The 12,180-nt window shown below is 34.9% G+C and overlaps 2 protein-coding genes across 9 annotated transcripts; one reads left to right on the top strand and one right to left on the bottom strand.

Moving 5' to 3' along the window:
• Positions 1-1,525: 1,525 nt before the first annotated feature.
• LOC133671542 (O-fucosyltransferase 1-like) lies at positions 1,526-6,112 on the top strand. Of its 4 annotated transcripts, none has more exons than XM_062092315.1 (10): positions 1,526-1,758; positions 1,849-2,005; positions 2,107-2,185; positions 2,282-2,352; positions 2,709-2,797; positions 3,265-3,388; positions 3,510-3,793; positions 4,569-4,698; positions 4,820-5,416; positions 5,736-6,112. In XM_062092315.1, exons 1-10 carry the CDS (start codon positions 1,751-1,753, stop codon positions 5,745-5,747), a joined length of 1,551 nt encoding a protein of 516 aa, XP_061948299.1. In that variant the 5' UTR covers positions 1,526-1,750; the 3' UTR covers positions 5,748-6,112. The 4 variants fall into 4 exon arrangements, with proteins under 4 accessions (XP_061948299.1, XP_061948296.1, XP_061948297.1 ...); XM_062092312.1 differs by having other exon boundaries at positions 1,528-1,758; positions 4,820-5,534; XM_062092314.1 differs by having other exon boundaries at positions 1,529-1,758; positions 1,852-2,005; positions 4,820-5,534.
• A 609-nt stretch (positions 6,113-6,721) lies between these two features.
• Positions 6,722-11,524, bottom strand: LOC133670424 (uncharacterized). 5 transcript variants are annotated; one of them, XM_062090913.1, is made up of 9 exons: positions 10,926-11,519; positions 10,748-10,840; positions 10,287-10,391; positions 9,709-9,861; positions 9,045-9,143; positions 8,818-8,979; positions 8,263-8,442; positions 7,809-7,874; positions 6,722-7,106 (listed from the first exon to the last, which is right to left on the bottom strand). In XM_062090913.1, the coding sequence occupies exons 1-9, from the start codon at positions 11,307-11,309 to the stop codon at positions 6,942-6,944; spliced, it is 1,407 nt and encodes a 468-aa protein (XP_061946897.1). In that variant the 5' UTR covers positions 11,310-11,519; the 3' UTR covers positions 6,722-6,941. The 5 variants fall into 5 exon arrangements, with proteins under 5 accessions (XP_061946897.1, XP_061946895.1, XP_061946896.1 ...); XM_062090911.1 differs by having other exon boundaries at positions 7,809-7,925; positions 10,926-11,513; XM_062090912.1 differs by having other exon boundaries at positions 7,809-7,925; positions 8,818-8,946; positions 10,926-11,512.
• Between the last annotated feature and the right edge of the window lie 656 nt (positions 11,525-12,180).

Raw genomic sequence — 12,180 nt, 5'->3', positions numbered from 1 at the left:
TTCAATATCATATAATTTACACAAAGTATTCATTTCTCTCTCAACCCTATGGTCGGCCATTTGACAAGCATTATGCCCAAGTTTTATTTCAATTTTTTTTCTTTGAATTCACCTTTAATATCACTCCATTCATGCCAATTTAATCACATTTAAAACTATCAACATTTTCCCCATTTTTTTTTATAAACCCTAGATGTTGAAATTAGGGATTTCTTTCCTCACCCACAACCAAACTAAAAAAAAATGAATTTAATTGGAAGAAAATCCTATACCTTAGCTAAAATGACTCAAATGAATGAGTTTTTGCAATCAATTCTAAGTATCATCACCTTCTCTTAAAAAATTCAATCTTTCTCTCACTAAAAGGCACCCTCCCAACCTCTTTAAAATATCTAATTTAGAGAGAAATATGAGAGAATTAAGAAAAGAGAGAAGGATTTTAGTGTTCTCTCCTTTCTTATATAGTTGACATGTTTTTCTTATAAAGAGGGAGGACGACTTTATAGTTGGCAGGTTAACATAAGATTTACATCGACAATCAGTATTTTCACACACAAATTTATACTTCATTTCATCTAGGATCTTTAGCTAAATAACCAAGGACTTTCATTACCTGTCAAAAAAATTTTCTTTTAAATTTTTTATTATTTCTCAATAAGGGATTTACATGATTTATCATGGGATAGACATTTCATGTATTAATTTATTGCTTTATTTTGTTTGAGATTTAAGCTAATTTATTGGGGATTTCACCCTTAAACATAAAAGGTTTCCTTTTAATTTATTGTTTTTCAGTTGAGGACTACTATATTTAACAATGGTTTACGATTCTGGACCGAGGGTATATGTTTTTTATTTCACCTTTCATTGAAATGTTATTTTTTTTTATTTTGTTTGTATTTCATATTTGATCTTTGTTTTTTTGATTTTTTTTGTTTTAATTTTTTTTGTAAAATGTAAGATTTATTTGAATTTTACCCTTAAATTAAACAATGTTATTTTTCCTCTTATTTTATTTTTGTTTAACATTTGGTCTTTATTTTTTTAGAATAATATTTTTTGTTTTGGGATGTTTTGTCAAATTGATATATTTGTTTTTCAATTTTGTCCTCCAATTAGGAATTGAGAGGAGTTGTTTTTTTTTTGTTAGATTACATTGTGTTCATAACCCAAATCATGTATTTAAAAGGTTAACCCGGGTCATATCAACTTCTTTTTTTATACTATTTATTTTTTTAATTTTATTTTTTAACACTTTAGATTTGTGAAGTTGTTATTCATGTTTTTTTTTTAATTTTATTTTTACGGAGTTATTCTAATTTCTTAACTTTGATTGTAAGTTTATTCTAATTTTATTTTATTTTTGGTATTTGTTCGTTTTAATTTTTTTTTGTTCTATTTTTCTTCCTGCAACGCTCGATTGGATTGAAATGTAACATTCTTTACTAATAAAAAAAAAAACCAAGAGAGGCATTATGATATATATATTTTAAATCAGTCCCTCCATCGGGAAATTACTAGATCTTTTCGAACAAGGAAAGTGATTAATTGAGAAATTACTTGTAAATAAAGGATTTAAATTCAAACCAAGCTCACACGTATATCAAAGAAACACTACAATCTACATCTGCTCTGCTCTCTTAAGCCATCACTGGACTACGTCCTTTTTCTTCTTCCGCATTTCTCTTATAATAATTATAAATAATTAAAAAAAACCATCTGATCTGCAATTATTCTTTCAATCCAATCGATGAGGAGGTAAATTACATGCACATCAAACAGACCTCAATCACTCAATCAATCTATTTTTTTTTAATTTTAATTTAATTCTGAATTTAAATATGCAAGAAGATTAGGTCACCAAAGGCAGCACGGGAAGCAAGGAGGAGGAGGAGGATTATTAGCCAAACTATCGATTGCAGTCCTTTTTCTCTTGATCTGCTCTCTTTCTTTACTCTCCGCTCCATTTACTCCTAACACTAACGGATCCACCGCACCATCTCAGGTTCCTTCCTTACCTCATTTTTCTATTTATTTTGGATACTTAATTCTGAGCTTGATATGTTTATTTATTTTTTGGTATTTGATTTTTTTTTTGAGGAGCAGATAAATGTAGAAGAGCTATGGAAAAGTGCGAATTCGGGTGGGTGGAAGCCGTCATCGGCTCCACGATCTAAGTGGCCACGTATGTGTTCTTCATTTTATCAAAATACCATTTTCTATAGTAATGATGTGAGTTTGTGTTGAAGAAATGTTTTTCTCTTTTATTTTGTGGCTGCAGCTCCTCCAAAGGAGACCAATGGGTATCTCCGTGTTCGTTGTAATGGCGGTTTGAATCAGCAAAGAAGCGCGGTTTGTAATCCGTTCTTGCATAACTCTCTTAACTTGTAGTAGTAATGTTATATTTTCATACATATCTTCCAAGCATTTTTATTTTATTTTTATTGAAAATGTAAATTGGGTGCGTAAGCTTGACGGAATCTACTTCCATGGTTGTTCAGTGTATTGGGAAATGGAAGGAAAATATATTTTCTTTGATTACAAGAGGGAGAGTGTGTGTGTTTTTTTGTATATATATAACTATGATAGATTTTTAAAAAATATACACGAGTAGAATGTAGCCAAGTTAGGTATTATATGATGGTGATACCTGGTGTAATGGATTTATTTTAAATGAATTAATATATACTACCTTGGATGTTATATAGATTTGTAATGCTGTTCTTGCTGCAAGAATCATGAACGCTACACTTGTTTTGCCTGAGTTGGATGCAAACTCCTTCTGGCATGATGACAGGTATGTGTTTTTAGTGCATCCATTCTTGAATTCATTTATATTGGGTAACTATTTGTTGCTTATTTCTAGCATTTTGGAAACATTTTGTGTTGAATCTGTTAAATGTGATCATTAAAGAAAGAATATTGAAGGGACCTGTTAGTGTTATTTTTTCGCTAGTTAATCTTGATTACTTTTTTCCCCCCTACTCTGGCATCGCCTTTGTAAGTTGTATAGTCCTCTGCAGGGTTGACATTTCTTCCTTACTTTGTAGTGTTGTAGTAATGACCTCTATGATGTTGAACATTTAAGATGCTGCGGCTTGAGCTTCTTCTAAAATGCCATCATTCTTATACCTTTTAACAGGACTCACAAAGTGATTTTTCTGCTGATTCAATTTATCAACTTTTTGAGACATATTACGTTGTTGAGTGTATAATTTTCGGAATTGTGATTGAATTGTTACATGTTATCTTTACCATGTACAGTGGATTTCATGGCCTCTATGATGTTGAGCATTTTATCCAATCACTGAGATTTGATGTACAAATTGTGGAAAGAATTCCAGAAATTCATAAAAATGGGAAAACCAAGAAGATTAAAGCTTTTCAGGTAAATGTAGTAACATGTCATTCCGTTTCATCTGTGAAATTTTGTGCTTAGGCCATTTTAAGTCATTGGGTCCTGAAAATATTAACATTTTTGTCATCCTTAATTTTCTCCCTTGCCTCAGCTGCGCCCCCCTAGAGATGCTCCTATTAGTTGGTATACAACTGATGCTCTGAAGAAAATGAAGGAACATGGAGCCATTTATCTAAGTCCATTTTCACATCGTTTAGCTGAAGAAATTGACAACCCTGAGTATCAACGGTTAAGGTGCAGGGTTAACTATCATGCTCTAAGATTTAAACCGCATATTATGAAGTTAAGCGAGTCAATAGTTGATAAGCTACGCTCACAAGGTCACTTCATGGCAATACACCTCCGTTTTGAGATGGACATGCTGTCATTTGCTGGGTAAGCACTTAGCTATTTACTTTACAGTAGCTGTTGACATAATCAGTGCTGGCATGTATTTTTAGAAGGGACTGGCCTACATACACAAATTTCACTATCCTGTAATTTAAAGAGTATTTTCTCTTAGCAGTTATAGGGAAGATTTATAGGGGCATTAGTATTATTTTCTCCTAGTAAACAAGTGCATCTAGACATGCTTGTGCTGTATTTTTAGTGAATTGTGGAGTGCACTCTGAAGATGATTTTTTTCTGCTTACCAGATAACTGAACTTGGATACATGGATGAAAAAATTGAAGTGTGCAGATACCTGACAATTTTCCTGGAATTCTGTAACTGCTAATAGAAAGGACCTTCTGTAGTTTTCCTTTCAATTTGTGATTGTTTTCCATCGAAGTGGGCTTTTTGGTGTTTCTTGCGTTGACATATTTGTTTAGTCTGTGCCCGTGGATTTTTATGTGGCGATTCTAATCTTTCTTCATGAACTATTCTTACAACCCAGTCATGGTTTTGATCAACCAGCATCTACTCCCATGGTGTTTGTAGAGTTTTATACCTTTTGTGAGCCATTCTACTGATTTAGATATAGTTCTGTGTTCATCTACATGGAAACTCTACTTTTGTATATCTTAAAGATCTTTCCTTTTCACATTTTCAAGACTTTAACTGTCTGCTTTGGGTTGGGATTCATAGAATTAATTGGAAGACATTCCAAATATGAAAAACATAATGATGTCATTCTGAATTCTGATTACCCTGGATATGAATGACGTGCAGGTGCTTTGATATATTTACCCCTGCAGAACAAAAAATATTGAAAAAGTATCGGAAGGAAAATTTTGCTGATAAAACACTCATTTATAAAGAAAGAAGGGCCATTGGAAAATGTCCACTAACTCCAGAAGAGGTGATCTTTTGTTTGAATGCCCATGCATTTGTCTGTCAGTTGGTTATCAACTCTACCAGCATTGAACTTACTACCACATATGAAGAATTAATACTATTGTTATGCCTCTTACTTGCTGTAGGTTGGTCTTATCTTACGTGCTATGGGGTTCAACAATTCCACCAGGATATACCTAGCAGCTGGCGAACTGTTTGGTGGAGAGCGGTTTATGACACCATTTAGGGCCCTATTCCCTCGCCTTGAGAATCACAGTTCTGTTGATGCCAGTGAGGAGCTGGCTACGAACTCTCAGGGATTGATAGGATCTGCTGTGGATTACATGGTTTGTCTTCTTGCTGACATATTTATGCCAACTTATGATGGACCAAGCAACTTTGCCAACAATCTCCTGGGTCACCGTCTGTATTATGGCTTTCGAACAAATATTAGACCTGACAGGAAAGGCCTTGCCCCAGTTTTTATTGCTCGAGAGAACGGAAGGACAGCTGGTTTTGAAGAAGCTGTTAGGCATGTTATGCTCAAAACAAACTTTGGTGGCCCCCACAAACGGATCTCACCAGAGTCATTTTATACAAATTCTTGGCCGGAATGTTTTTGTCAAATGGAAACACAGAATCCTGCTCATAAATGCCCATCAGAGAATGTCATGCAAAATTTGCACAGCCAATTAGTGACTGAAAACATCGACATGGAACAATACAACCGATCAGATTCAACAGTATCCTTGGCAGAAAGATAGGAGTTGTCTTGTATATTTTTAGTAGTTATTTACTCTTTCCCTAGTACTGTACTACAAATTGGAGCTAGGGGTCCAGCAACTATATTGAGTCTTTCAGGTAATTTTATATCTTAGATTATTATCTATCTGTTACCTTGAAGTGTCGCAATTAATTGTTGTGCTTCATCTCATATCTTCTATCTATGAGATTACTTCTTGCATGAGAAAAGTGGATGCTGATTCGTTTCATTTGAGTTTTTCATTCTTATTATCTTGTATATAGATGTCTCCCCTTTCATCCTATATTTCATGATCTCAGGATATCAGATGATAGCTGATTCTTGGCTCCACTCTTCCCAGAGATCAGCATACCAATCCATGTAAAATCTATTGGATGCTGCAGGTTCATGCTACTCAGGTTTAAATGACAATGATTCATTACAGGGAGGAAGAAGGCACATTATCTACAAATATACTAGTCAAGTACATGAATCTGATTGATTTTTGCAGCTTGTATTCATTTACACTTGCTAATACACTGGAAGACGTCGGATTCAATGGACAACATTTTCCTTGCTGTGAGTAATTACGGGCGATCTAGCCATAGCGAAATAAGTTTTCCTTGGATTTGCATATTTATTGTGTGAAAAACGATCTAGAGTTTCAAGTCCATGCAAGATAATCTCTTTTTTTTTTCGTACTTGTTAATTTAGTTTCCTTCCTAAACTAGAAATCAGATCTGATAACTCTTTGATCTACAAGAATTGAGCTTTTCTTGGACTTGGATTAGATGAGTTAGATGCTATTCTTTATGCTTCTTAAACATTCCAAGCTTTTCTAGATCCATCTTACTCTATATACTCGGTACAAGTCTATTTAATACCTCTTTTAAGTTTTTTTATTCTAGCTCCATTTGATACCTCCAATGAGTTCTTAGCATGACTAAGCTTGGCAAGTCCTCAATATCCATGCTCTTGTGAACAAAAAGGTAATGAATGCTCAGTGCAAAGCGAGACGTAGTGAATTCAAGCTTAACATATCCGAAGCAATCTCTCTTACAAAAAGCATATTTTTTTAATATATAAAAAAGATTGCGTTACTAAGGTTTTGTTCATGTGATTATTTGCCTACAAAAAAGGGTGATGGGTAAATATTGAGGCTTGCCTAGACGGTGAAAAATGGATGCCCAGTTACAGGTTAGTTCAAGCCACGCTCTTCAGTTTCCTTAATTAGCACAGTAAAAACAATAAACAGCATGCAGCTAGCCAACAGCATATTTACCATCCTGTAAACGACAGCATCTCGATCATCCTGTAACTGACATTTCTGTATTTAATCGAAAGAATACATGACCTACAGAAAACCGAATTCAGAAACATAGCTCTCTACCACCACCATGACAAATCTAAGAGACAAAGGAGCATCTCCTTATCAGTTACCTGTTACCTTCAACCAACATTTATTTACAAACACTAAATTCTCAAACAAAAACGAGGAAGGGCAAAAATTAAGTGTCTAAAAATAATTAGTGTGGCGGTTGACCACGCAACTTGTTTGCGACATAGAGCAAATGACTAATGTTTGTTGGGGGGTAGTTCTGAAGCAGCTTGAGAATAGAAGTGAAATCCCCAGCTAGTAGACGCCTCCGAACAAGAATCAGCATTGCACAACATACCCTAAGCAAAGTTTCCTGCAAATGTAAAAGTGTTAATTAGCTGCAGTGCACAACATACCCTAAGCAAAGTTTCCTGCAAATGTAAAAGTGTTAATTAGCTGTTTTGACCAAGTAACGGGACAGGGGAAATGATGCACATTGTGTTCCACTACATAATTGGTCAAAATAAACATTCAAGCAAGTTGTTCCACTAACGTACATTCGACATCTAACATATGCAAGACCACTGCTTCTAATTAACCATCTCAGTCGGACTTCATCGTATAAACTGATCATGACACCATAGTTTTAGTCAAGGCTCTGCAATCAATGATGAATTTCCACATCTCTCGCTTATGTCTTGTAATAACTAACCTCTTCAACATTAAGTCTTTAGAATCATTAAAGTCCAATATTGGAGTCTAGGCTTGTAGCCAATAGGTGGAGCCATAATGGTACCATTGTTCTAGAAGTATGTCATCCTACAGCATTTTCAGTCTTTCATCACCACAAAAATTTCAGCAAAATTTGAATGTACCACAGAAGGCCCTGAGCTATCCCAGCCATGGATATAAAAATGTTCCTCAAAGTACTCGACTGGATTAACCCTACAGGAAGATAGAGGTCTAGAGAGCTTGCTTCTTCAAACCTACAATTTGGTCCTTAGGAGGTGGCACCCTTGTTCTATTTATTAAAAACCACATTTAAAGAAAAGAATAGAGAGGAAATGAATTTTACCTGAGGACCCTCAGGGTCACTTAGAAGCGTGTCCCAAATGTGAATACTATCTGCGAAATCGAACTCCTGAGTCAAGAGGAGAGTAATCCACCGAAATGAATAAAACTGGGGGTTGACCTGTTATGTATTTTTTTAAAGAAAAAAGCAAGCAAATTTCAGAAGAATGACTTGCCCAAAAAATAGACCCTGCAGTGAAATGCCTCATAACTAATCTATAGTAAAAAAAAAATGTTGCTTAATGTTTAAATTTATGAAACCTGATGCGAGTTATAAGCACAAACCCAACTTCTACCATTTCAAAAGGCTGCCTGGAACCCATGTCACTTGTTTTCATTCTTATATATCAAACTATTGTTTCATATTTCTAGTAGAATACAAAATCCATATGTGACAAACCATGCCTTGATACATTGCAACTGAAATATAAATACGTAACTTTGTGATAGTGTCTTACTTTGGTCGTGACCTCAAGATGACGCCAAAGTTCTTCATCATGCTCCTTCAAAAGATGCGACAATCTTGTAATAGTTGAACGAATTCCCACAACACTGTTGTCAAGTTGCTGACAGAAATGATCCCGGAATCCACTCAATAACTCGACAAAGCAGAAAAATGTGTCTGCTTCTGCACAGGCCTGCATAACTTAAATAAAAGAAATGATAAATAAAATGAAACCCGAAAAGGATAATTGAAACAAGACATTAACACCAAATCACAGGATCAATGATGACAGTGGATGAGATGCATGCTCCCACAATTATTGCAATGCAACTGTCTTCTAAAAATTCATTGGTGGATCAAGATTATGCCACTGCATAGAGATGAAAGTGTACATAGAATTGATGAAAGTGTTGTTGATGTATTATATTATGCATCTCCAAATAACACTGGCATTTCATGTATTAAATCATGGAGACTTTCTATCATTCACCATTTCCACTGAAGTGTACATAGAATTGGATAATGAAATATTATTCTAACAAAAAAGAAAGCAATAGCACGCACTTACCTCCATTTCCTCATCAGGGTCATTTTTGAATACGTAAAATAGAGGTGCCAAAATTTCGTTCATCCCTTGAACATATCGTATTCCCGGATTTAACTTTGCAAATACAATCAGTATGTTTCTCAAAGCCTCCTGAACATTATAGGCATGAATAGGTTGGCACAACTGCATTTAAGTTAATACCAAATATCAGGAAGAAAAGCGAAGAAAAAAAAAAAACAAGAGCACACCTGATTGGATTTTGCAAATGATGAGTCTCCAGAAAAGAAGTGCATGTCCGGGTGAGTGCGTTTCACATCTCGATCAATCTGCTCTATAATCTCTGAGTCCTACAAAATGCCAAGGTTGGAGATGCATATGTTAGACATATGGTGCAAATATTAGTATATTGTTTCGCAAAAGCACATGGTGTTGAAATATCACTTCAAGCAGACAAAAATATCATGGAAATGGGCAACGAGCTATTATCCTGATGCATATCAGGTCGTACGCACACACTTCATACTTGCAAAACCAAACCGTATCAACAAGGGGCATTCTCTATATGTGAACACTAGCTGTCATGATGTGGAACGGTACTAAATCATATTCCCAGGACATCTCAAAGAATAACAGGCAAGGCATCATTTACTTTACTTTCGTATTTGTTTTAACATTTTTTTTGTTCAAAGTTCAAAACAAAGACCTTTCGAGTACAAACCCAATACTTCCACTTATTTCATTTTCCCTTCTCAAAGTTCCTGAAAAAGGCTCCATACTGATGCAGATTCTTTAACAGAACTGCACCAGCTAATCCATGAGAAAAGTTACAATAACTAATCCAATAAAGGCACGATAGAACAGAAAATATCCAATGTCTAAAGCATTTGTGCCATGAAGCAGTTGGTTTCATACCTGAAAGAATTTATTCCAAATGCTGCTCTTCCCAAGGCTCAAAGGATGCTCCCCATGAGTTATCTTTGATCTTGAGAGCACATAACGGCTTTCAGATTTTGCATCATCATTGTCAAAACCCATCGTTTTCTCCAACCTCCTTGTTATTTCTGACTAACTAGCCACAAAAAAATTCAGAATACCAGAACCTTTGACAAGAATTAGAACATTAAACTGAAGGCAGCAGCACATCCTTATTCTGAAAAAAGACTTCACCGGTCCATTAGCTCACAATCTTACTTATAACAACCCAAGTTAATCTAGCTCAATTCATGAAAACATACATCTAGGATGGAATTTAACTTATTTTTGCAACCTCTTCACAATGTTAACAATTTCCAATGCTGTCAAAGTTGTGAGAACTTTCCAAAAATCCATTATATAAGAATGCTAACACCATAAAAAATCATGAATAAAAAACCAGCAACAGATTGGATAACAAACACACCACACTATGTTTTATAACCTTTATGATCGTTTTATTTCCCCAATAAATTATTGACCAAATAAGGCATTAAAATTTCTGCTATTTGACTTACAGGATTCATCAAAAGCTCCTCTTTAAATCGCTTGTACTGAGATCTCTTCTTAGCCAATTCAGACGACCAAAGCGAACGATCAGGTGGTAAATACCCCAACAAGAGCTGCCATACACAATCAGTAAGCTTAAATTCAGACTTAGCCCACTAACCCAAATCAGCATGCAAGACACTCGCTCCATTCAACAAGAGGAACGAGAGTACGTTACTTCAACAGCTCCTCAGCATAAAAAAATCACTTCTCTTGAAACCCAAAATCTCTAAATTTCTAAATTTACAAACCCAAGTAATCATAAGCTTGAAATACCAAAATTTCAAGATTGACCCATTACTCAAGACACTGCATTTATCTCATAACTACTCGAAGAGAATTAAAATCCAGTTTTCTTGAAAACGAAAAATCTCTAATTTCTTTCAATTCTCTCAACAACCAAATTTTTTTTTAATTTAATTTAACTCACCTTCCAAACCGTGGAACGAATACCAGCACTATCAGGTATCCCTTGAGAAGCTATCCTCCTTAATTCCCCCATATTTATCACCTTCCTTGATAACTACATCAGCAAAACAACGCAGCTTTAAATAGAAACTCAAAAATTTAAAAGGGGAGGGGAGGAAGGAAGAAAAACTTGAACTAACCTCGGTCAAAAGAAGAGCCTGATTTGAAATATCCTCCGCAGAGCTCTCAGTATTATCAGCTTTTCGATTATCTATTTTATTATTACTAATAGAATTATTACTATTATTATTACTGATGTTGTCGTTAACGATGCTGCTTTTTGAGTGCTTATCTTCTTTAATGTCAGGTTTTCGCGGATGATAATTATGATGATGACGAGGCGGATGCTGTTGTTCGTCTCTGGTGGCGGCAGGAGGTAGCGGTGGATCGATTGGGGGTGAGGCGGAGGTGGATGAGTGGTGGTCGAAGTGATTGGTGTCGGAGTAGGAGAAGGAGGTGGTGGTGGTGGAGGAGGAGGACCAGAGAGAGCTGTTGAGCCAATCTGGTACCTTTTTCTTCACCATTTTAATTCCAAAGGGGGAGTTTTTTTAGAATTCTTTCTAATTTTTAATCTTTAGATCGATTGTAGTTTCTTCGTTTCCATTCGAGGAAGGAAGGAAGGAAGGAAGAGGGTGAAACGGGTGGTTCTTGAGTGACAGAGGGCTTAGGGGAAGACTCGTGAAGGAGCAATCGGACAAGACCAGTTAGCTTCATGCTATTTTTTCTTTAGGAAGATAAAATGAAGGGATAAATAACTACAAATCAGACCCCAATCTATAATGGATTTCACACTTCAGTTATGGAACTTTTTGGAAAAAGCCTTGCCCTATTATAAGCTGGGGTCTGCTATATAGTCTTCTAAGAAAAGACAATGGAATCAATTTTGATTTATATCATTATATTATATTTATATAAAACACTATGGCACACTGTATTTTTTTAATAATTCATTTTGTGTTCAAAGTTTTTTTTTTGGGTGATTTAATTCTAATTGAAATTCAATTGTTTTTAATTTCTTAGGCAAGGTTGGAATTGGAAAAAGAAGGACCAAAATAAAAGGATATCAAACATGGGTGGCATGCCAAAGATTTTATTAAAAAACACTTAGATCCTTAAACTTTAAAAATAACACAAATTATACATTTAGGTTCTTTTATTTAAAAAAAAAAACAATTTTGGTGCAAAAGCTTATTTATATTATTTTTCAATTCCTGGTTAGAGAGGAGTCATTGGATTTCAGCAATGAGAGAGAAAGTCATCGTTCAAGTCATTTTTAACCATCAAAATGAGTTTTTTTTTGTTTCATAGGTTCCATGAGATAAGAGAAGCTTGATGGTGGTTGCTTAAAGTCTCAATATTGCTTGAAAAAATTATATTTGTGTTTGTTTTTAATAA

This window comes from Populus nigra, chromosome 13, assembly GCF_951802175.1.
Source record: "Populus nigra chromosome 13, ddPopNigr1.1, whole genome shotgun sequence".
Lineage (NCBI taxonomy): Eukaryota > Viridiplantae > Streptophyta > Magnoliopsida > Malpighiales > Salicaceae > Populus > Populus nigra.
Note: the sequence above shows the minus strand (reverse complement) of the source record. Positions and strands in the feature narration are given on the sequence as shown.

What these genes read in the sequence shown, in the direction of transcription:
- LOC133671542 (XM_062092312.1), top strand. An exon ending in TCCTTCTGGCATGATGACAG is followed by an intron (nt 2,798 to 3,264) that starts GTATGTGTTTTT and finishes TACCATGTACAG; the next exon opens with TGGATTTCATGGCCTCTATG. An exon ending in GACATGCTGTCATTTGCTGG is followed by an intron (nt 3,794 to 4,568) that starts GTAAGCACTTAG and finishes AATGACGTGCAG; the next exon opens with GTGCTTTGATATATTTACCC.
- LOC133670424 (XM_062090911.1), bottom strand. Translation starts at nt 11,309, where the DNA reads ATGGTGAAGAAAAAGGTACCAGATTGGCTCAACAGCTCTCTCTGGTCC. An exon ending in TTCGTTCCACGGTTTGGAAG is followed by an intron (nt 10,392 to 10,747) that starts GTGAGTTAAATT and finishes TGTGTATGGCAG; the next exon opens with CTCTTGTTGGGGTATTTACC. An exon ending in AGGAGCTTTTGATGAATCCT is followed by an intron (nt 9,862 to 10,286) that starts GTAAGTCAAATA and finishes GTGGCTAGTTAG; the next exon opens with TCAGAAATAACAAGGAGGTT.